The 24,743-nt window shown below is 41.8% G+C and overlaps 1 protein-coding gene across 5 annotated transcripts in view; it reads right to left on the bottom strand.

The window, feature by feature from the left end:
* Window positions 1-24,743, bottom strand: part of LOC149139294 (sugar transporter ERD6-like 16) — a 145,020-nt gene that overhangs the window by 107,307 nt on the left and 12,970 nt on the right. For all 5 annotated transcript variants that reach the window (XM_089452988.1, XM_089452992.1, XM_089452990.1 and 2 more), the window contains 7 exons: window positions 15,674-15,738; window positions 15,265-15,357; window positions 15,045-15,125; window positions 14,873-14,957; window positions 14,715-14,761; window positions 14,543-14,605; window positions 14,389-14,448 (listed from right to left, as the gene is read on the bottom strand). In XM_089452988.1, the coding sequence (XP_089309114.1) occupies window positions 14,389-14,448; window positions 14,543-14,605; window positions 14,715-14,761; window positions 14,873-14,957; window positions 15,045-15,125; window positions 15,265-15,357; window positions 15,674-15,738 (494 nt within the window). The remainder of the gene's footprint in view (window positions 1-14,388; window positions 14,449-14,542; window positions 14,606-14,714; window positions 14,762-14,872; window positions 14,958-15,044; window positions 15,126-15,264; window positions 15,358-15,673; window positions 15,739-24,743) is intronic.

Genomic DNA, 24,743 nt, shown 5'->3' with positions numbered 1-24,743 from the left:
CTTTCTTTTGATGTCTCAAATTTGGAGACATAATGAATGAGAGAGTCCTTGATAGATTCTATTAGAATCCTTTGAGCTCTTGTCTCATCCTTATTATACTTGGCTAAGGCTTGAGTTTGTTCCTTACCAGGAATAGTGACATTCCCTTTGATGTGTTATAAGAGTTCATTCTCCTTGAGAAGTAGATCAGTCCTCTTTTTCCATGCAAGAAAGTTATTGGTACCTACCAATTTGTTGCTTTCTTTGCAAAAAGACATTCATGTATATTTAGAAGGGGACATATACTTACTTGATAGATTTTGAGATGTAGTAGAATTTCTTTCTCCTTGAAGACTTGATGGCTTGCTTTTCTTAGATCTTGATGTTCTTCAAGTTGCTTTCTCCCAAGTGGGCTTGCTTCAAGTAGACTTGATTGATGGCTTGGCTTGTGGTGTAGATCCCTTCCTGATCTACTCTTCTTTGTAGGTGCCTTTGTAAAAAAGGCTTCTCCTTTTGCGTTGTAGTCTCCTTGTAATCCCTTCTTGTCCTTGAGTAGATTTGGCTTGATGCTTCAACCTTGTAGATGCCTTTCCTTGATGAGTGTTCTTAAGTTGCCCTTTCCTTGATGTGTTACCTTAGCTCTGATACCATTTTGAAGAATCTAGGGCAATGAGGTTTAGTATGATTCTTCTTTGCTTGATAACAATTTGTGAAGCACTTTTACAATTATCTTATCTTGATCTTCTTCTTATTATTAGTGTGTGTGCTTCATCAAACTGCTACCAAAAACATAAAGACAAAAACACAGATGTTGGCTCTCTGCCAAGGCCAAAACCTCTCTTTCTTAGAGAGGAAAACCCTTCGGTAAGTTTCTCTTATTGATCACTGCCAAACCCTAGACCCTTGACTAGGGTGTCCTCCAAGCACAAGTCAAGTCTTTCATCTTTTCTGTACTTGGTTTCCTGGCACAGAGACTTCCTCCTTTCGACACTTTTCTCTCCAACACTTTGTCCTCTTTCTTCGATCTTTATCTAGAGATATACCTTGCTTATGTGAGCTTCTTGATACGACATTCTTCTTCTCTTCTTAGAGATGTTCTTTACTTGTGGAGACACCCTCCTCTTGATCCAACGAGACTCTTCTTGAAGTATAGGTGTATGACTGTACGACTGCCCTAGTTTTCCCACATGTAGTACATAACCTAGAGAATTAGGGTCCTTTTCCTTCGCTAGAGAGATAGGCTTCTTCGCTTGACTTGGGAGGCCTTGTAGGCCTAGTTTCAAGCCCAAACAACAATAGTTCATGGACTGGTTGTCCTTGCTATCATACCCGCAGACTTGACCTCCTTTTCTTTGCACGTGTGACTGTTTCTAGAGCTAGAAACAATCCTCTTCACTTTGGTTTTCTTCCTCCTTCCTTCGCTGCACTAGGAGACCTCTTCTTCGTCCTTCGTTGCCCTTTTCTTGCCTCTTTTCTTCGTAGATTTCAGAGATGCTTTTCTTGACGTTGTAATGGAGTGGACAACTTCTATATATAGAGGACTGTCCCTCCTTTTAGGCCGACTTGTTATGCTTACTTCGTATGGCTTCTTTGGTGGTGTCACATGCTTGGAGGAGACTCTTTGATGGTGCCTTTGCTTTGGAGGAGACTTGACTTTGCTTGGAGGAGTATTCTTTGACTTCTATACAAACATATACATGGTGCAACATGCCCTTAAGGTCTTCAACATTTTCTTTTGACTATTTGACTCACCTATAGCACTTTAACTTGTACAAGACCTATTTCAATGAGCAAGAAACTCACTGACATATATTATAAAGTAATATTTCTTTTCTTGAATAAATACAAATATCAAAAGTACATTTATGAAGACCGAACCTAGTTACATTTCCTTCAACACATTGTACCTTGCTTATTTGGGTCACTCCACATCCTTTCATTGACTTATCTTTCATCGGTGACTCCATAATATATGGGTCTCCTTCCATCGGTGAAATTCCATATAATGAAGGGAGCCTTAGCTCAGGTGACAGTGGGCTAAGTCTCCATTTGTTGCCCTTGGTCTAGCATTTTCCCTTTAGGGATCCCCCTTAGGTCCCCTACTAGTTTGAGCGGTAACACCTCCCTAGGTAGGAGTTGTTGAAGAATGTAGCTAGTGTCGGTCTTCATAAATTGTATTTGAGTCATGATGTAATTGTCAAAAGAAAGAAAAAAAGAAAAGAAAATTTTATTGTAAAGGAAAATTTACTTATTAAAGCATGGGTTTCATGCTTGGGTCATTGGTCAATAGGTCAAAGCACCCATAGTGTGCTTCTAGGGGTTGTGTCTAGAGTCTTAGTACTTGTCAACATGTACGAGACCCTTATTGTGATCTATAAATCAACAAAGAAATTTATTATTAAGTCAAAAATGTCATTTTTGCCTTCTCCACCAAGTCAGCCCCAAGAGAGAACAAGTCAGCCTCATGAAGAGATACAACTAGGTTGAAGAAGACTATTTATACCCATGCATTTGACCTATTGAGGGAGAGACACACAAATTCATTCGATTTGCTATAGGAGATGTCAAGAAGGATGCAAAGTCAAGAAAAGAAGAAAGAGAACTTTATCAAAACAGAAGACCAAAATTTCTTTGTTTTGTGCCACATGTGCAAAGTATTTGAAGTTTATTGCAGGGGCCGAAGATGCTAGCCGAATTGCAAAAGTTGCAAAGAAAAAGAGCCAACATTCTAAATGAATTCATTGATTGTTAAGGGATGACTTGGTGGATGAAGGGAATCTATGTTTTGGTCAAAAGGTCAAGATTATCTCAATTTTATTTGAATCTACTAGTGGAAGAGTTTGACTGAGTTTTCCTCTTCATAGGGCCTTTTTCCCTTTCTGATTGCCTACATCTTGTGTTGTCTTGTTTTGGAAATTGTTTGGATGATGAAAAATTTAATAACAAAGAAGAAGTAATAACTAATCACAAGAATTTGTCAAGTAAAAGAGAAATCTAACTAATAAGAAACCCTAATGTTGCCCTGTGAAAATTTCAAGTATTGATATCCTATTGTAACAACTGGATTTTTTTTTTTTAATTTTTAATTAGTTTAACAATTTATCTGCTACGGCAAATACCAAATAATTCACGCTGCAAACTTCACAAATAAATTGCAGAAGAAAATAAAGCTGGAAACTGAGAAAATACTAGCACACACATAAGAATTAACATGGTTATTTTTGGACAGATGTTCTCAGAAAAACCCAACTTGGGAAAACCGGTGCAGCAACTGAGGGCTTTTTATTATTATACAATAGTGAGAAATTCTCAGTACAATCTGAATGCACAAACTGGAAATCCACTACAGGAGAAACTGGCCACAAAAATTAGTGAGACAAATTTTGTCTCACCTGGCACTAATCCAGCTCTAAAACTGGCTCTGAATGGGCTCCACGAAACCCTTGCATCAACCTCTATGTCAAACATGCGCAAGCACTAGAATGCACTACCTGGAACTGCAATTGGCCAAGCCGTCTGCCCAATCTAGCCTCTGAGAATGACTCGTTGGCACCTTTCGGAAATCTTCCCAACCTCCATCAACTGAATCGACCCTCTGTCTAGCCAAATCAAACTCTGCCTTTGAAGATTTTGTGCTGCCTCTACACAACCTCACTAAGGGAACTCATCCCTCCAGTAGTTGACTCTCCGGATCTGGAAAAAATTTACTCCGGACTCCGTGTTCCTGCCCCTCACTGCCTCTGCTTCCTTCTCTGGCTTCCAGCAACTACTACTGCTCTCTGGAAATCGAACTGCCAAGGAAATCAAACTCCACAAGTGCATTCTCCATCTACCTATCGACTTCTTATAATCCTCTGTTGGAGAACCAACGGCTAAGATTAAAACTTTATCAAGGGCCTAGATTAATTCCTAGTCGATCCATGTGAGTTTCTAGATAATTCACACCTTATCTCAATCAATCTTGATTAATTAACCCCTTTCCCTAAGTTTAGACTTAGGAAATAATCTAATTGAGACATTTCTAGCTGGAATTTCCAGAAAAGATTTATGGGTTATGGAGAACTCTTGTATTGTAGCCTCTCCACAAATTTTTGAGACTAGAACACCTTCGATGCTACAAAAACTAACACTCCCTCTTAGCAAGGAAGGTGTTCTAGTGTCGTAGTGCTACAACACCCTGTCTCTGTATCACCCTTTGTCACGTTGTTGATGTTTGGCCACTGTGACTGCCTGCCATTGCCCACCAACCACTGTGCAACTCTTATGTTGCATTTGTGTTGTTACTGACACTAATACCAACTTTGCATCTGCACTGCAACTCCCTCTCATTTGTTGTTGCTACAATTGCAACAACTGCAACTGAGAAGCATCTGAAATACTGAATCATCTATGTTTGTTGTGTCTATCTCTCTAGTCCTAACTGCTACTAGCATTTGCACTATCTACTGAAGAATCTGTGTTGCTACCAACTCTGCACTAAGCCACCTGCTATGCTGTCAACACTGCACTACACTCCTCAGCACCTGACTGCTACTAGTCTGCTAAATTCACTATGGATCTTACTGCATCATTGACACTACTACTAAATATTGTGGGCCCTTATAGCAAGGTGATAATCCATGAGGAGGACATCTCAATGGACCCTGCCCAATCTCTGGGACTACAGCTCCATGTTGCCCCACCTCATTCCTGGAGGTATGGCTGCCATCATAGTGAAGCCCTCCTCCAGCCTAGAGGAAAACTTGTCTATCTCGGCTGGCGTTGTCACCTGGTCCTACTTATCCTTCTTTCTGGGAGCACTGTTGATTTGGGGTAGCATCAGATGTGCTCTAGGCCTCAAATTTTGCAGGGAGGCTTGGGCACATGTATTCCAAAGAACCCAGAAAGCGTTTTGTGAAATTCCACCTAGAAACAATTTTATTAAAATAATTAATATTTTTAATGGGCCCCTAAGTCTAAACTTAAGAAATTAAAAATATTAATGGGTATTAATCTAATTGTGTGTGTAACTTCTAGAAGAAGACGAGGATCAAGCTAAAATCATCTTATCCATTGATTAGCGTTTAATCTGGGTCAATGAATGTCAACGAGAAGATTATTTAAGGAAGCTTGAGGGTCATTTGGAAAACACACCGAAAGATCCGAGATCAAATTTCTGAAGTGAGAAGTTCTCAGGAGGAAATTTTGATCAAGTAGATTTCTTGTAGTTGAGGGGCAGGGATAGCATCCGAAGAGAGAGAGATTTTCTTAGCCAGAGAATCATCAGTAGAGAGTGATCCCACAGCTCTCACACAGAGGCTGATGCAGGGCCACGCAGAGGCAGCGCAGAGGGTGAGAGAGAGTCCGAAATTTTGCAGCAGAGTCAGTGTCAGAAACCGGGAGCCGAGGTGTGAGACTGGGAGGCTAAGAGAAGTGACTCCGGACATCCAATCGATCAGTTGGCTGGGTGACGCAGTGCCTAGAGGTATTGACGCAGGGATTGCGTGAGGACTGCGCAGAGGCATCACAAGGCCTACTAGAGGCACGTCATTCAGTGACTGGATCAACCGAGATTTTTCTCAGTGATTGTGTGAGGTAATCTCACAAATCTTTCTGCCAGTATTTCTCTCTGTAATTGGATAACCCTTGAGGTATTCATAGATATATTCAGAATTTACTACTGCTTAATAATAATAAACCCTCAAAACTGTTGCACCGGTTTTCTCGCATTGTGTTTTTCGGGGACATTTGTCCAAAAATAACAGTGTTATTGTGTTGTATTTGTTTTCTTGCTCAGTCTCTTGTTTCCGCATAATGTTTAATTAAGTGAAGGTTGCAGCGTATGTATTTCAATATTTGCCATAGAAAACTACAAATAACTTGTTCAAGTAAATCTAACAAGTAGGATAAATACCATCAGTTGTTGTAGTAGGAATTCCGGTTTTGGAATTTTCACATGGTATCAGAGTTGTAGGTGGAACAAGAAGAGCAGTGTCAGAGAACCTAGCGCGAGCAGAAGAGGGAGTTCGAAAAGCTGCAGGAAACAACAGTTCGAAACCCCAGAGGGTTTGCGTAGTTTTTAGCCGGAGGGCTGAAATTTTGAGGCAGTCTCTCTCCGAGTGAGTCGACAGAGAAAAGGACTCCCAGTTTGAATTTTTGTCAGGGCAAAGGGAGCAGCGCTGAAGTCTCAGCGTGAGGAGAAGCTAGTGGGACGCATATTTTCTACAGGCAGTTAGCTGGGCAGAAAATCGTCAGAAGAGAGAGAAGCACAGTTGAGGGAATTTCTTCCTCAAAGAATTCCTAGCCAAGGAATTAGAATTCTCTAGAGTTGAGCAACATCAAGGGGCAACAATGTTACTAGCTCCAGCAGGGAGTGCGTAGGCTAGCCCAACAATAGCACAAAGGAGAGAGGAGATTTTCGACATTTGTGGCAGAAATGGCAACTAGTAGCTTGAGGGATCAGGACAGGTTGGACGGAGCATCCAACTATGTCATCTAGAAGGCTAGAATGTCATTCCTTCTAGATGAGCATGCCCTCAAGACATATGTCGACAGCGTGGTGGCTATGCCTGCAAATCCAGATCCGCTGAAGAAGTATCGAACAGAAATGGCAAAGGCCAAGAGGATGATCCTGGATGGAGTAAAGGATCACGTGGTTTGTCATGTCGCTAGCAGAGGGACTGCTAAGGAGATGTGGGATGCCTTGGCTACGTTATATCAAGGATCTTCCGAGCAATGGAAGATGCACTTGGAGCATAAGCTAAGATATGCTCAGATGCAGAAGGGGGAACATGTGGATCCATTCCTCATGAAGCTTAAGGAGACCTGTGATGAATTTTCTGATGCAGGGCATACACCTCAAGATTCAGAGTTCATTAGACTGGCCCTCAATTCTGTCTCAGATGAGTGGCAAGTCTTTGTCCATAGTATTCTGGGCAAAGCAGCATTGCCGAATTGGGATGAGATGTGGGTATCTCTAAAACAAGAGGAGCTAAGGAGAGACTTAGTCAAGGTTAAACTTTACGAAAGCAGCAGCAGTGGGTCGAAGCCCAAGGAGGAGGAGGATAATGCAACCCTTGCATCAAAGGGACAGCAAGAGTAGCGGAGACATAAGAAGGACGTCTTGAAGATAAAGTGTTTCAGGTGTCATGACATGGGTCACTATGCTACACAGTGTCCTCTCAGGAAGAAGGACAAGGATGAGAAACACGATCCAAAGTCTGTGCCCGTGAAGATCGAGGAAAAGGAGTTCGCCATGACAGCCGAGATACCTCCAGGAGGGAGGTGCATTGATTTGGAGCTGTAGTTCGAAAGAGCTACAAATGGGTAGGATCCTTGAGGAGTCCACCTCTAGGATCATTTCCCTGCTACAGGAGCCCAGATCTGAAGTAGCAGGATGGACTAGTGTCAATTGGTGCCAAGGAGTGTCGGGGAGACAATTGCAGTAGCTAAGAGTGCCAGAGACGAAACATCACAGAGCAAAGTTGGTAGCAGTGCAGATGGCACAGAGCAGAGGTCAGCAACAGTGCAGTAGATTTAGAGGGTCAACACAGAGACTAGCAGCAGTCAAGCTTCAACATTCACGTGGTATCATACTGAACACAGTTAGTTCAGTAATTTTGGATGTTTTTCCGTTGCTGATAGAGTAGCAACCACTATTTGCAGTGCAGTGGCAGTTGCTAGTAGCAGTGCTAGCAGCAACACAGGTGTAACACTTGAGAGGGAGTGGTAGTACGAATGCATTGTTGACAGTGGCAGTGCCAGCATCAATATAGTTGCAGCAACAATGCAGTGGTTAGTGGACATCATGTCAGACATTAGCAGCACAGAGGACGATGCTTCAGAGTCAGAGCAATATGCAGCAATGTATATTGCTAGAGCACATTCCTCGCTAAGAGTGAGTGTTGATTTGGGGTAGCATCGGATGTGCTCTAGGCCTCACATTTTGCAGGGAGGCTTGGGCACATGTATTCCAAAGAACCCAGAAAGCGTTTTGGGAAATTCCACCCATAAACAATTTTACTAAAATAATTAATATTTTTTAATGGGCCCCTAAGTCTAAACTTAGAAAATTAAAAATATTAATGGGTATTAATCTAATTGTGGGTGTAACTTCTAGAAGAAGACGAGGATTAAGCTAAAATGATCTTAGCCATTGATTAGATTTTAATCTGGGTCATTGAATGTCAACGAGAAGATTATTTAAGGAAGCTTGAGGGTCATTTGGAAAACACACTGAGAGATTAAGAGGTTGAATTTCTGAAGTGAGAAGTTCTCAAGAGGAAATTCTAATCGAATAGATTTCTTGCAGTTGAGGGGTAGGGATAGCATCCGGAGAGAGATATTTTCTCATCCGGAGAATCATCAGCAGAGAGAAGCAAAGAGTGATCCAGCAGCTCTCACGCAGAGGGTGAGAGAGTCCGAAATTTTGCAACAGAGTCGGTTTCAGAAGCCAAGAGCCGGGGTGTGAGACCAAGAGGCTGAGAGCAATGACTCCAGGCAACAAATCGATCAACTAGCTGGGTGACACAGTACCTAGAGGGATTGACACGGGGATTGTGTGAGGACTGCGCAGAGGCAGCACAGGGCCTACGAGAGGCACCTCATCCAGTGACCAGATCAGCTGGGATTTTTCTCAGTGATTATGTGAAGTAATCTCACAAATCTTTTTGCCAGTATTTCTCTCTCTGTAACTGAATAACCCTTAAGGTATTCAGAGATGTATTCAAAATTTGCTATTGCTTAATAATAATAAACCCTCAGAACTGTTGCACTGGTTTTCTCGCATTGGATTTTTCTAGGGACATTTGTCCAAAAATAATGGTGTTATTGTGTTGTATTTTCTTTCTTGCTCAGTCTCTTGTTTCCGCATAATATTTAATTAAGTGAAGGTCGCAGTGTATGTATTTCAATATTTTTCGTAGGAAACTGCAAATAACTTGTTCGTGTAAATCTAACAAGTAGGAGAAATACCAGTTGCTGCGATAGGAATTTCGGTTTTGGAATTTTCTCAAGGACACTGCCTACTGCAGTGACTGAACTCACCACATCTGAAGCACTTGACCTTTGTCAAGTCCTTCTTCTCCCCTTGCCCCTAACTGGGACCCTTGGATGCTAGGGCCACATTTTCTTCTTCCTTCTCACTCTTCACGCCCTTGTTGTTGCTTCTGCTGATGGTACTCTTCAACAAAGCACGCCTCAACTCCTGTTGTAGATCGAACCACATCCTATCCCATCTTGGCAATGTGTCTTTGCCCAAGATACTTTCGACAAACACCTGCCAATCCTCCAAGACACTGTTTAGTGCTAGTCATACAAGCTGTGTGGGTTGGGGCACCTCCCTAATGGCTACTGGCTAATCACGGACGTCCTGAATCCTGGTGAGGAAGCCATTTATGCTCTCACCCTTTTGCATCCTTATGCTTCTCAGCTTCTCCTGGAAAAACATCTTACGCTGCTTAGAAAAACTTTAATATAGCGTGGAGAGAGAATCCCACATTTCCTTTGTAGTTCCTTTCTCAGCTACATGTGAGACAATATGATCTTGGACTCCATCCAAGATCATCCACTTCATCTTTGCCATTTCTCTTACGTACTCCTTTAGCTGATTCTCATCCTGGGGTACTGCTACAACACTGTCCACATAGGCTTTGAGGCCATATTCATCTAGAAGGAAGGACATCCTAGCCTTCTAGATGACATAGTTGGAGGAGATCCCTCCAACCTATCCGAACTCTAAGCACAGTTGTGGCCATCTCTGAAGCTGTTGAAAAACTCCCTCTTTCCCTCTGCTTGGTTATTTTTCTACTCACACTCCCTTCTGGAAATCTACTCTCAGCCACTGCTAATCTACTACCAGAAAATCAAACTTTTGAAACTCGAAGTCCCCTAAGAGAAATTTTCCCTCTATGTGTGCTTTTCTCGTCCACCCGACATTGGTTCTACTACTTCAAAATGTTACAAAACCCTCTGCATCCAGCCAAGGAATCTGCTCAATGAAAATTTGAGTTGTTGCTCCCTCTGACTATTGGAATCACTATTTTGGGCAAATTGATTTTTCTACCAACTTGCAACTGAAAATCGAACCCTTTCCCAACAATTTGATCTACCTATCTGGGTACTGCATAGCCTCTAAGAATTTTGGCTTGTTGCTCCCTCTGAATAACGAAATTCCCTTCTCCGCTTCTGAGATTCCCGGCTAATCACTCACGCTCCGATACCATGTGAAAATTTCAAGTCTTGAAATCCTATTGCAGATACTGGAAATTATTTTTCTAATTGTTAATTAATTTGACAATTTATGTGCTACGACAAATACCAAATAATTCACACTGCAACCTTCACAAATAAATTGCATAATAAAATAGAGCTGAAAATTGAGAAAATACTAGCACACACATAAAAATTAACACAATTATTTTTAGACAAATGTCCCTGGAAAACCCAACTTGGGAAAACCGATGCAACGACCAAGGGCTTTTTTATTATTATGCAGCAGTGAGAAATTCTGAGTACAATCTAGATGCACAAATTGGCAATCCACTACAGGAGAAACCACAAAAATTGGTGAGACAAATTTGTCTCACTCGACACTGATCCAACTCCGAAAATAGCTCTAAATGGGCTCCACAAAAGCTCTACATCAGCCTCTGCGTCAAACCTGCACAGACCCTAGAACGCTCTGCCTGGAACTGCAACTGATCAAGCTGTTTTCTTAATCCAACCTTCTTGGCCTCCAGCAACTGAATTGACCCTTTGTCTGGGAAAATCAAACTCTATCTCTGAAGCTTTTGCGTTGCCTCTGTGCAACCTCACTAGGGAAACTCGACCCTCCTGTAGCTGACTCTTTGGATCTGGAAAAACTTTCCTCCAGACTCACTGTCCCTGCCCCTCATTGTCTCTGCTTCCTTCTCTGGCTTTTCGGCAACTATTGCTGCTCTCTGGAAATCGAACTGCCAAGGAAATCAAACTCCACAAGTGTATTCTCCATCTACCCATCGACTTCTTATAATCCTCTGTTGGAGCACCAATGACCAAGATTAAAACTTAATCAAGGGCCAAGATTAATTCCTAGTCGATCCGTGTGAGTTTCTAGATAATTCACACCTTATCTCAATTAATTCTGATTAATTATCCCATTTCCTAAGCTTATACTTAGGAAATAATTAAAAATGAGCTAATAATCTAATTGAGACATTTCTAGGTGGAATTTCTAGAAATGATTTATGGGTTATGGAGAACTCCTGTATTCTAGCCTCTCCACAAAGTTTCGAGACTAGAATAATGTTGATGCTACAAAAACTAATATGCCCTAATGGTTTTCTCAACAAGAGTGGCTAATGGATCACCCTATTAGGTGCCTCCAGCCCCTAAGGGGAAATGACATGTCCTTGCTCCACCCTTCAATTGATAGGTGTCATGTGAATAAAGATGGAATGGAGGGGGAGAAGACTTCATAGCCAAGTGCCATGGTCAAAGGGACCAGCTATGATGTGGTCTCTCATCCTAAGTGTATAGATGTGGGGAGGGAGTAATCATGGATGCATGAGTTACCAAATCGGCCTTTGTTTTTCCACCCCTCTTGTGTACCTTTTACTTTTTCTTGATTTTTCTTTGTATTACTGCTCATAGTTCAAGGGTTAGAGCTTGCTTTGTATGATGTATAGCAATGATTACCCCCTTAAGGATGAAGTAGCTCATTTCCCACCAAGGGTTGGGACATGCAAGGGTTCCTTCTCATAAGATGACGAGAAACATGTGCTCAGGAACTGGGTGGTGGCCATAATGATTGAGGTAGAGCTCATGCTAGGCTTTTGCCCACGTGCTAATGAGTATGTTCCGGCAATCTTTTGTATTTTGATCTTCTTTTATTTTTTATTCGTGGCCATTATTTTCTTTTTCCTTTTCTTTTAGCTCCATCAACCTCCTAAGGCAAAGTTTTGGGCCCTACCCAAGAATGAGGATGTATGGTGCCAATCCCAAAGAACCAATGGTCAGTTGAACCTGAACAAGGGAGGTGGAATATGGGGCTTGCAATGCAATATGGAAAGTGGTAAGTATGGAATCAGGAGAGATGGGACTATGCTATCTCAATTAGGGTTTCTCAAGTAGTGCCCTTCCTACACCCATTGGGCCATTAAGGGAGATCCCACTGGACTAGGGTGAAAAATTAACCCCATTTAAGGTGAGGGAACAATATGTGGTCCAAACCCCTCTTCCTTCCAAGTTCCCCCATAGGCCATGCCAAATGCCCAAAATACAAACAAGCATAAGCATCGATTGCGAAATGAATAAAGTACCTTTTGATTAGAAGCCCACCTTCCAATGTGTGTTATTGCCAAATGGGCGAGGATACCAATGACTGATGTAGGTGGCAGAGATATGAATGACACATCATCATCGACTACTAGTGGTTGTCAAGGGTTGCTTGTTGTCGGCTAAAGAGATGGTAGGAGAGAAATTTCCCCTATGGGGTCACCTACTTTTGGTGTGCAAATATCCAATGAGACTGTATGAGTGGGTCAATTGAGAGTCATAAATGTTGGGAAATGTAACTAGTATCGGTCTTCATAATTGTATTTGAGTCAAAAGAAAGAAAAATAAAATTATTTGTAAAAGAAAATTTATTTATAAGCATGGGTTTCATGCTTCATTTATTTATTTCTAGGTCAAAAGCACCCATTGAGTGTTCTAGGGTTTATGTCATGTGTCCTAGTCTTTGTCATCATGTGATAGACCCTCCTGGGCTTTGCATATCAAGAGAGGAAATTTATTTTAATGTTAATGAGTCATATAATCCTCCTCCACCAAGTTGGCCTCAAGTCCTTCAAGTCGGCATCAAAGAACAACTTCAAACTACTATAAATACCCATGCATTTGATCTACTGAGAAAAGACATATATATCTATTTGATCTGAAGTTTTTAAGGAAGATAAGGAGTGTGAAGAAGCTAGAAATGGAAATCTTACACTTGCAAGAAAAAATGAGACCAAGCAAAGAAGAATGAGACCATAATTTTACTCCTTCCTTCTACACGTGTGAATAATTTTGAAGCTGAAGTGCGAAGGTACAGGGCCTAGGGTGCAAAACTATGTTAGATGAGCGAAGATTGCAGAATAAGGAAGAAAGGGGCCGAAACCCTAGTTGACATGATGTATTTCCTTGACTTGATATTTTAAAGTTTGACTTCTTCATGCGAGGTTGGCTTGGTGGATGGAGGAAAGTTTTTGTTTTGGTCAAAATGTCCATATTGTCTCATTTGACTTGATCCTTGAAGAAGCGAAGTTTTGGAGTTTCCCCTAGGAAAGAGGTTTTTCCCTAGTTGAGTGCCAACATGTGGTGTCCATTTGTCTTTGATGATCTTCATGATTTTGATAAGTTGTTTGATGATAAAGAACATAATAATGATGAACAGAAAAAGAAACTAATAAAAGAAGTAAGAGAACATCACAAGCACCTATCAAATTAAGAGAAATCATTTTAATTAGCTTCCCTAAGGATTTCTCAACAATAAATTGTTGAGAGCAAATGCTTGGCTAAGCCTTAGGTTCTAAACAGTGACAAAAATATCCAGGTTCACTTAAGTGGATTTGACCTGCAAAGGTGGAAAGTGATGTTGGTCCTCACCCTGAATTTCTATGTTCAAGCTGGATGGATCAAAGCAAATTTGCCTACGCTTCACTTAACCGTTTAAATTGTGTTCACTCAATAGTTCAAGACATCAAATATTAGCTCCAAAGTTTACAACATGATAAAGTACCATAAACTTTGGATTTAGCAAATAAAGAAAGATAGTAATGTATATTTCATGTATATTCAAGAAAAAATTAAGTACACTGAATTTTGTCAAATTTGAACTACCCTCACTTGATCAAGATTAAAGGCACATAAACAAAATATATATATATATATATAGCTTTGGTGAAAACATTGCATCTTTGATAAAACAATGATACATTTCTAGTAAAGAAGCTTATGGGAAAATGGATTATCATTTTGAGCATGAAACTTGCTTGTATCTATGATTCTAGGCCAAAGAAAAGAAGAAGAAATGACTTATTATATACATAATTATACTAATAATTTAGAAATTATGATATTTTGAAGGGATGTCACAGTTAATGATTAATTTTATAAACAATATTTTGATTCTCGGCATTGAAGCTATCCATGGTCATTCCCTTCTAGGATGATAAAAAAACATCCATCTTTCACATAAGGTTGGTGTTTTAAATTATGCTTGGTCAATGCCTTACCTAAATGGTGTATATATAGCACTATCTAGTATTAAGGGTAAAGAAAACAGGTATACCATGCACATCCATTACCCATTCAAACATGAAAATCATGTTTGATATCCTTAACATCTTCCAAACAATAATTAAAAAAAATATAACTTTAATACTTATCTAATATTTGCACAGTGCACACCTGTATGTAAAATGATAGTCCAACAATAAAGCAGCTTATGCACATTCCTCCTGCAGCAATCTAAACAGAAATTTTACTCAAATTTCCACCTCCTCACACAATAAGGACTAAACATACAATTTCCAATAAAAGAATTTGATAAGTAGTTTCCTACCATTAGAAGTGGGCGCCTTCCAGATTTGTCCATCAATGATGCACCTATTGCAGTCATTAGCACCTAGCGAAACAATATATGCATATTGATCAAAGCATTATCAAACAGAGAAATAGTGGGGATAGAACAAGAAAAGGAATTATTAGGTGGAGATTCAAAACGTGTTTGGCACCTGGACTATAGCAACAGTAATTGATGCTGTGTGACCGGAAGAAAAGCCTACATGTTACAACCAATACACACGTTTTCGCATTCATAGGAAACCTAGTATATCACATCCACAAACTAAAATAGATTAAGGACCATAGAACTTAATTTATGGTTCCTCACCAGCAGATTTGAAGATTGAACTAGCATAAAATATAACAGCATTGATTCCACAAAATTGCTGTAATAACATTAGTCCAACTCCAACCTAGCATAGATAAAAAAAACAAGAAAAAAAATTAATATCGACGTGAAGGGATGAATACATAATAACCTTGCGAATTCCTGCACTTACAATAACAGCACGTGCATATTTTCTTTGGAACAGGTCAAGTATTCTGGTTTTGGGTAGGCTCTCCAATTCGTTGATGCATTCCTATGCATCGCAGATTAACATTTCAACATTTTAATGTAAAGAATATTAGACAAAAATTACCAATGGATGTTATACAAAACACTATCAAATGACTCATGACTCATGCAATCTATAACTCTTAAAAGTTGAAGATAAGCACCATTATCTCTGTTGCTTCGCATGACACATTGCAATCCTTTCCTCGAAGGGCTTGTAATGCTACTTCAAAATCTTTGTCACGACCAACCTTTGCCTGGAAAATACCAAAGTGTAGGTAAATATTAGCCCCACTCTAGGTCACTAAGTAAATACAAGTTTTATGATCATATATTTTTTCTATCAACAAACCGATTATTGATTAGAGTACATAAAATTATGGAGTTGTCAATTCTACTCCTTCTGAAGTGGTGAAATGACAAATTGTTCAAACGATTGAGGACAATTTCAATCAAAGAGACACTAACTAAAGCCAGTGAAAACAATAACTGATAAAAAAATAAAGATAGCGTTTTGAAATTCTAAAATTAGTGTATTACTATTATGAGAATCCCTTTGCAATGAGAACTTACCAGCCATCTTGGAGACTCTGGAATAAGAAAAAGACCTATGAGTAAGAGTATTGGGAAAATAACTCCTGTAAACACAATATACATCAGGTTGGCGTATTTTATCGATTCATGCGCTGGAATTTTATTAGAAATACAAGCATAATATTTTCAAGTTCTGAGAGGCCTTCTAAAAGCATCTAACCTCTAACAAAATCACACCCCAGAAAATTTATAAATTCAGAAAGAAACTTAATCACAAAGCATTCGTTCTTGTTTTTATTCCTTGAGAAGGAGGTCAATGTTTTAATTACTTATCAATAAAATAATTCTAAAATATAGGTGAGGCATCCATAAGTAGGTATATGAAACATTACAAAATTTTAAGATAGATTGGCATATATGATCTAATTATGGCATTATTAATTATATAAAAATATAAATGGGACTATGAACCTTTAAACAAGTTTAATTGACAAGTTCAACTGACAATGCATTAAACACATTATTTCATTGTTTGGATTTTCTAAATCAAGGATACAATGGATCATGTCTCTAACTTCATCTACTTTCTTTTACATCATGATCAATGGCTCACCTTTCAACACCTTTAATCCCTTTCGTGGCATCAAGTAAGGAGATCCCCTCTCAGGGTTTCATTTTCATTAAAGGTTTAGGTTGCTAGAAGAAAGCAATTGTCAGTGAGAGGAAATAGAAGGACTTTAGTTACATGGGGAGAACAATGTAACCTCTCATTTGTAGTTCATGGATGACACAATGTTAATGGAAATTCCAACTTATCATGAAGCAAGGGAGATTAAATGAGTCCTATCAGACTTCATGGAAGCATCATAAACATCCATAAATCAAGGTACATCTCAAATTTTCTTTTTCAATACTCCGCTTGTTATACAAAATAATATTTCAAGAATTTTAGGTTTCCCAAAAAGTACCATGCCTTCAAAATATTTGGGAGCACATTTAGTCAAAAATGTTTTGAGGAAATTCTCTTGGAAATTGAGAAGAAACTTGAAAATTTGTCTTTCCATCCTCTAAATACATTAGGGTGATTGGTGTTGGTTAAATATGTGCTTCAAACAATGCTTGTATATCTATTTTCATCTCTAACAACTCCTAAACATGTGCTCAACACAATTCATAACCTTCAAGGAACCTTTCTATGGGGAGACTTGATCCGGATTTAAACAGGAACGCAACAAATTACAGAGATAACCATATACACAAAGATGCAACGGAAATAATACTTCATTTCATTAATGGAAAATACTGAAATATGCTTACAACCAGAAATGGAAATAAACCAGCTAGGGCGATGGTAGCTTATCTCTGAGAAGAGGTGTGATGGCTACATGCCTCTGAACTGTCTTACAATGAGGCTCGAAGGCCTATTTATTGTTGAGAAACAATGGAAAACCCTTAACATTCCAAAACCTAACCCTAGGAGATGAAACGCCAAACTGTGGGCCCCATTTGGGGGTAAATTGGTACATCAACTTCCCGGGGTCGTAACTTTGGCATATGATCTCCGTTTGATGCGTACAATAGCTCATTAGAAAGATCTATCCGAGCATTATCATTGTTGGAACAGGCAACATCAGTCCATTCGATGGACCCATGTTGCCCCTGGATTCCCCAAAAAACGTCGTTTAGGGCCTCAAAACGGCTCCGGAAGTTCAGGACCCGAAAAACTGCTAAAAATAGTAAGTTGTGCTACAATTAAGGAAACTGAAAATGCTGAGAAAGACAATGGTGGGGGTCCAGGTGGACTTGGCAGGTGGCCACCAATATCCACCTGGATCATTCCTCCCCCCTTAGGAAGCAATGGTCCCCATTGCGTTGAGCTCCTCCATGAGATGAGGAAACTTTTGCTGAACTTGTTCCCTGGTGAGCCACTTGCCCTGCTGAAGGAGTTGGCCTGCTTTGACAACTCGATACAGTTGGATATTCTGTTGGCGAGTGTTCTTGATCTGTGTGTCCATGATCCGATCAGTTGCAGCGTGTTCCATGCAATCTGGATTTGTTTGAGCTGTTCTGCGATGTCGGATGTGTCTAGCAATGGTGGAAAGTATGGCCGAAAGCGGTCCACATTGAACACTGGGTGCAGGCCAAGGAATGGGGGAATGCTGAGCTCAAATGCATTGTCTCCCATAGCCTTAGTAATGGTGTAAGGACCATATCGGAGTGGTCTCAATTTCCGATAGGCTCCAGTAAGGCGTTCCTTTTGCAAATGCAACCAGACTTTGTCGCCCACCTGAAACTTGTGTGGCACCCGGTGTTGATCATGTCGCTGCTTGTACTTGGCATTTGATTTCTCAAGAATGTCATGGACCTGCTAGCGAATATGTTGGATGCGCTCAATGAAGCTGGTGGCCTTATCTGTTTCGGACTGGACATGAGCTGAATTCATGTGAGTAGCTGCAAGGGGCATGGCCACATCAATGGGGCATAGTGGCTGGAATCCCAAACCCACCTGAAAAGGGCTATGGGCAGTGGAGCTGTGAAGAGCTCGGTTGTAGCTGTGCTGAACATAGGGGAGGCTCTCGTCCCATGTGCGTGGATGCTTTGAGTAATACATGCGCAGAATGTGCACAATCATCTTGTTGACAACCTCTGTCTGGCCATCAGTTTGAGGATGGAAGGCTGTGGACTTCGTGAGTTTGGTGTCCAGCATTGACCAGAGACTGGACCAAAATGTGCTGAGAAACCGACTGTCCCGATCTGAGATGATAGACTGTGGGATCCCAAAGTGCACCCACACTCGTTCAAAGAAGAGTTTAGCAGTGGCTTCTGCTGTGATATTCTTCTTGCAGGCCATCATAATGGCCATCTTTGAGAACCTGTCGACGACCACAAAAACACAGTCATTTCCATGCTTAGTGGAAGGAAGGCCTGACATGTAATCCATGGAGATGGATTCCCAAGGTCGACTAGGGGTAGGCAACGGGGTATAGAGGCCTTGCTTCTTAATGGTCGGTTTGGCAATGGCATAGGCAGTACATGATCGGATGTACTTCCCAACATCCTGTCGAAGATTCGGCCAATAGAAATAATTTTGCAGTACTGCCACTGTTTTCTCGACCCCGAAATGCCCAGCAGCCCGACTGTAGTGTGCTTCCCAAATCATCTTGGCACGCTCGCTTGAAGGAACACAAAGGTGACCGAGGTGGCATAATAGGGCGTCCTGGAGGTGAAAATCTGCAACATGCCGACCCTCCAAGAGTGTCTGGTATGTGTGGCTGAATTCTGGGTCGCTTTTGTAGAGAAGTGGCCAATCAGAAGTCTCGTGCCCACAAGAGTTGAGCACGGTGGTTAGCGCCATGATCGGTGGCCGACTGAGGCAATCTGCAACATTATTGGTGCTGCCCTTTTTATACTTGATATTCAAGTGAAACTGTTGCAGGTATGTAGACCACTTCTGATGGCGATCATTCTGCAATTTCCCTTGGGTCTTTATGAACTGCAGAGGTCGGTGGTCTGTGTGGATGACCGTTTCCTTCTCCAAAATGTAATGCTTCCATTGTCGGCAGGCCTGTACAATGGAATACATCTCTTTATCATAAGTGGGGTACTTCCGGACTGTGTCTGAAAGTGTTTCACTGTGATATGCCACTGGATGTCCATGTTGAGTAAGGACTGCCCCAATAGCATAGTCAGAGGCATCTGTCTCGACCTCAAATGGTTGTTGTAAATCTGGTAACGCGAGCACAGGTGCCGTGCAGAGGCGATCCTTCAACTCCCTGAATGCCTTCTGTTGAGATTCAGACCAAAAGAATTTGGCTTTCGCCCCGCCCTTGGTGACTTGACTCAAGGGCCAAGAAATATGAGAAAACCCCAACACAAACCTGCGGTAGAAGTTGGCAAGACTTAGAAAGCTGCGGAGCTCTGTTAGAGTGGTTGGAGAGGGCCAATCCCGAATGACTTGGATCTTGGCTGGATCGACATGCACCCCCTATTCATCAATGATGTATCCCAGATACTGAACCTGGGTCATGCCAAAAGTGCATTTCTCCAAATTGGCACATAGCTTGTGTTGCCGTAGTGTTTGGAGAACCTGTCGGATGTGGTGGAGGTGCTCTTCCCAACTCTGGCTGAAGATCAGAATGTCATCCAAGTATACTACTACAAAGGAGTTGGTGAATGGCCGCAAGATGTCATCCATTAGCCTCATAAAGGTTGCAGGAGCATTCGTCAATTCGAAAGGCATGACCAACCATTCGAAGAGGCCCTCCTTGGATTTGAAGGCAGTCTTCCACACATCGGAGGGTTCGATTGGTACCTGGTGATATCCTGACTTCAGATCGATCTTGCTGAAATATTTCGCCCCCTTTAGTTGGTCTAGGAGGTCATCAATCCGCGGGATCGGGTACCTATTACGGACAGTGATCTTGTTCAGCGCCCGATAGTCAATACAGAGTCTCCACGTCCCATCCTTCTTCTGTACCAACACGATCGGGCTCCCACAGGGCGATGAACTCGGACGGATGTGACCTTTCTGCAGGAGCTCCTGAATCTGCCTCTTGATTTCATTGTTCTCTAGAACGGAGCGCCGATAGATTGGTCTATTGGGTAGCGGCGCACCTGGTGTCAGATCGATGGAGTGCTTGACTTGACAGTGCAGAGGAACCCCTGCCGGGGAGGTGAAGATGTCCTCGTACTCCTCCACAACCTTGTCCATCTGTAGTTGTCATGCAGAGGGACCCCGTTTGGAGGCCGCGGCCACTGTCTTCTTCTTTCCTTGAGGGCGTATCATCAGGAAAACAAATTTCCTGGTTTTGGAAATGATCTTACTGCATTGTTTTGCAGTAATCAAAGAGATGGCGGCAAGTGGTGCTACCTCTGGTATCCTGAACAACTTATTTCCCAATGTAATAATAACAGCACGAGGCCTTGATTCATACACAGCATGTCGCTTCCACAAGTATGGTTGTCCTAGTAATACATCACAAACTTCAAGGGGAGCAATGTCACACAATACCTCATCCGTGAAGGGCTTGATATTGTATGGAAGGCGACACTGCTGGCTCACGCGAAGATCTCGTCCTTGGTGAAGCCACCCAATGGTGTATGGTTGTGGATGTGCTGTGGTCGGTAAGCCCAACCGCTTCACGACCTCTTCCGAAATGAGGTTCTTTTGACTCTCGCTATCAACAATGAACTGTATCGGGGAGCCCTTTACCCACATCTGGGAGTGGAAGAGACGCTCCTCCTCCTCTGGATCTTCGGGTTCATTTTTTTGGATCTTTGCGGTAGCAACAGTGGCGCTGGGATCCGCATCAATGATCTGCTTCCCTTTTTCATACCCCTTATCGGGTTCTGACTCAGAGTCGGAACATGCATCTGATTCTGAAACCTTTAGCTCAGCCACCAGTGACTGCTTGGCCCGACACTCACTTATGTTGTGAGTGGAGCTCTTATGGAACTCACACCATTTTCCAGTGTCCTTTCTCGGCTTCGCGGCGCTGTTCTTTGCTTGCAGCTTCGGCTGGTTGTCTTGGGCTGTCCCGCCTTGGCTTTGTCCTTTGTTCTGTGGTTTAGGGGCACCTTTCCCCTGCTTTGGATTCGCAGATCCAAAGTCTCGCTTCTTTTGTTTAAACTTCTGCTCGACCTTGACAGCATATCGGTATGCTGCGCCGAGCGAGGGGATGTTTAGGAATTGTATTTCTTCCTGGATGTACTTGTGCAGGCAGTCACGATATTTGAGTATCAAATGTTGCTCCGAATCCTTGATACCCAACTTTGTGCGAAGGGTATGGAAAAGATTGGTGAACTCCGGCACGTCTTGGTCCCTTCCCTGCTGCAGCGTGGTCCACTTTATGTATTCATCCTCATAGCTTCCGACAGGGTAGTACTGCTCCTTGATGGCATCCCGGAACGAATCCCAGGTGGGTGTGGCTGAAAATAGTGAGCCAGTACTTTCATCCTTCTGCTCGTAGTAGGTTTCCCACCAGTCCTTGACGTGGGGGGCTGCTTTGAGAAGAGCAAAAACAATCTTTTCCCGACTCGAAAATTCATGAACAGAAAAATAACCCTCTAGCAGATTTAACCATTTATCTACGGCATCTGCGTCTATCTGACCCTCGAATATGGGGATTTCAAAATTAACTTGTACCTTAAAGGGTGTGGCGTTTCCAGAGTAGCTGCTGGAAGCCGATGCGTTGCTTCTGGGTAGTCGCTGAAGGATCTGGGCAAAGCTGTCCATCATCTCGTTCCGTTGTCGCTCGAGGGCTTCTTCGAGCAAGATTTTGATGGGATCTCCTGCCCCCTCGTCTTTCTTCTCGTCCGCCATGGGAGGCCGTCGGGATTTGCGAGGCTGGTCTTGCAAAGTTTCAACCAGTTCAAGCCCTAACTCCTTATATCCCGACCTTGTTGGGGACATGCAAAGAAAAACAGAGAAAAAGCAGACCGCTCTGATACCACTGATCCGGATTTAAACAGGAATGCAACAAATTACAGAGATAACCATATACACAAAGATGCAGCGGAAATAATACTTCATTTCATTAATGGAAAATACTGAAATATGCTTACAACCAGAAATGGAAATAAACCAGCTAGGGCGATGGTAGCTTATCTCTGAGAAGAGGTGTGATGGCTACATGCCTCTGAACTGTCTTACAATGAGGCTCGAAGGCCTATTTATTGTTGAGAAACAATGGAAAACCCTTAACATTCCAAAACCTAACCCTAGGAGATGAAACGCCAAACTGTGGACCCCGTTTGGGGGTAAATTGGTACATCAACTTCCCGGGGTCGTAACTTTGGCATATGATCTCCGTTTGACGCGTACAATAGCTCATTAGAAAGATCTATCCGAGCACTATCATTGTTGGAACGAGCAACATCGGTCCATTCCATGGAGCCATGTTGCCCCCGAATTCCCCAAAAAACGTCGTTTAGGGCCTCAAAACGGCTCCGGAAGTTCAGGATCCGAAAAACTGCTAAAAATAGTAAGTTGTGCTACAATTAAGGAAACTGAAAACACTGAGAAAGACAATGGTGGGGGTCCAGGTGGACTTGGCAGGTGGCCACCAATATCCACCTGGATCAAGACTATAAGGATACTAGGAAATAGGCCCTTGTCTCACATGAAATAATCTATCTCCCTAAAATATCTTTTAGGACTCAAGCTTAAGAGATCTAAAATGTAGGTTTTAACCCCGTACAGAAATTACCTGTATACGAATTCTAAAACACAGAAAATAAATAATGCAAGAGCATAACGCATAAAACACATATACACAAAAAATTTCCCCTGGATCCCAAAACCGGGACTACCGACTTGATTTTTCATTATATTCCTTTCAATGTTACAATACATATTTATACATGCTGAAGCATCCAATACCATGGACCGAAAACTATCGCATCCAAAACCATAGGTAGGTCCGCCCAACCTAACATAGGGTCCAAAACCAAAATTTTCCAGGGCGCTACCCCGAATGCCATAGAGTGGGGTTACCTGCACCCCTCAAACCTCCTGTGACTCCCCCTGCTACGCAATCGACGCAATGAAAGGGGGGCTCCACCCCCCTCCTAACCCCCTAGTTAACTACGTGGGCTAGTCATGGAAAGAATATAACACAACCCAACATTCTCCCACTTGTTGTTTTCTTTCCACAAGGGGCCACAAGAGAGCTTAGTCATTTATCCAGCCCTACAACGCCCATTATTTCTCTACACCAAGAGAACTTCTCAGAGCTCACAGATTTTGTCAATGCATCTGCAGTATTCTTCAAAGTGTCCACCTTTACCAGCAGAACCTTTTTGTCTTCTATCATATCCCTCACAAAGTGATACAGAACATCAATGTGCTTTGTCTTTGAATGGTAAGCAGGGTTCTTTGCCAAGAAAATTGCACTTTGGCTATCACAGTCTATCCTTATAGCTCCCTGTACTAACCCCATACTTGAACACAATCTCTGCAACCAAACTGCTTCCTTGCTTGCATGAGTGGCTGCCATGTATTCTGCCTCTGCAGTTGATAGTGCCACTACAGATTGTTTCTTACTCATCCAATTGACTGCACCTCCAAAGAGGTTAAACACATATCCACTTGTAGATCTTCTCTGATCCAGATCTCCAGCCCAATCCGCATAAACAAAGCCACGAATATCCAACACTTTGTCCAATCCTTGTCTTACTTGGTGGCACAAACCATAATCACTGGTGCCACGCAAATACCTGAAAACCCGCTTCACTGTTGTCCAATGCTCCTTCCCTGGTTTTGACATAAACCTTCTCAATACTCCCACTGCATGTGCAATGTCTGGTCTAGTATAGACCATCGCATACATCAGGCTACCGACTGCACTTGCATATGGAACACGAGACATATCTTCTTCCTCTTCTTGTGTCTTGGGACACTGTTCAGTAGATAACTTTACACCTACAGGAATAGGAACCTTCATCGGTTTATTATCCTGCATATTAAACCTTTGCAATATTGTCTTGACATACTTCCTCTGGTTTAACCAGAGATTCCTCTTTGCTCGATCTCTTTTAATTTCCATGTCCAAAATATAGTTTGCAGCATCAAGATCTTTCATGTCAAATTTGGAGGACAATTGGGTCTTCAAATCTTGGATAATTTCTTTGTCATGTCCAACCAGCAACATATCATCCACATACAAGACCAGATAAATAACACGATCACCAATTAATTTAAAATACACACAGTGATCTGCTTTGCTTCTGGTGAAGCCAAGTCCCCGTATAAATGTATCAAATTTCTGATACCACATCGTTGGTGATTGTTTTAACCCATACATAGAATTCTTTAACTTGCATACCAATTCTTTCTTACCCTTCACCACAAAGATTTCAGGTTGCTTCCTGTAGATCTCCTCTTCCAGATCCCCGTGAAGAAATGTTGTCTTCACATCAATCTGTTCTACCTCAAAATCAAAAGCAACAGCAACAGATAAAAGTAATCTAATAAAAGTTACCTTGGCAACAGGAGAAAAAATATCACCAAAATCAATTCCCGACACCTGGGAATAACCTTTTGCTACCAACCGAGCTTTGTATTTCTCCACCTTTCCTTCTGCATTTGTCTTCTTCTTGAACACTCATT

The sequence above is a fragment of the Pinus tabuliformis genome, chromosome X (genome assembly GCF_031772625.1).
Source record: "Pinus tabuliformis cultivar Carrire ecotype Pingquan chromosome X, CPIR1, whole genome shotgun sequence".
NCBI classification, from domain to species: Eukaryota; Viridiplantae; Streptophyta; class Pinopsida; order Pinales; family Pinaceae; genus Pinus; species Pinus tabuliformis.
Note: the sequence above shows the minus strand (reverse complement) of the source record. Positions and strands in the feature narration are given on the sequence as shown.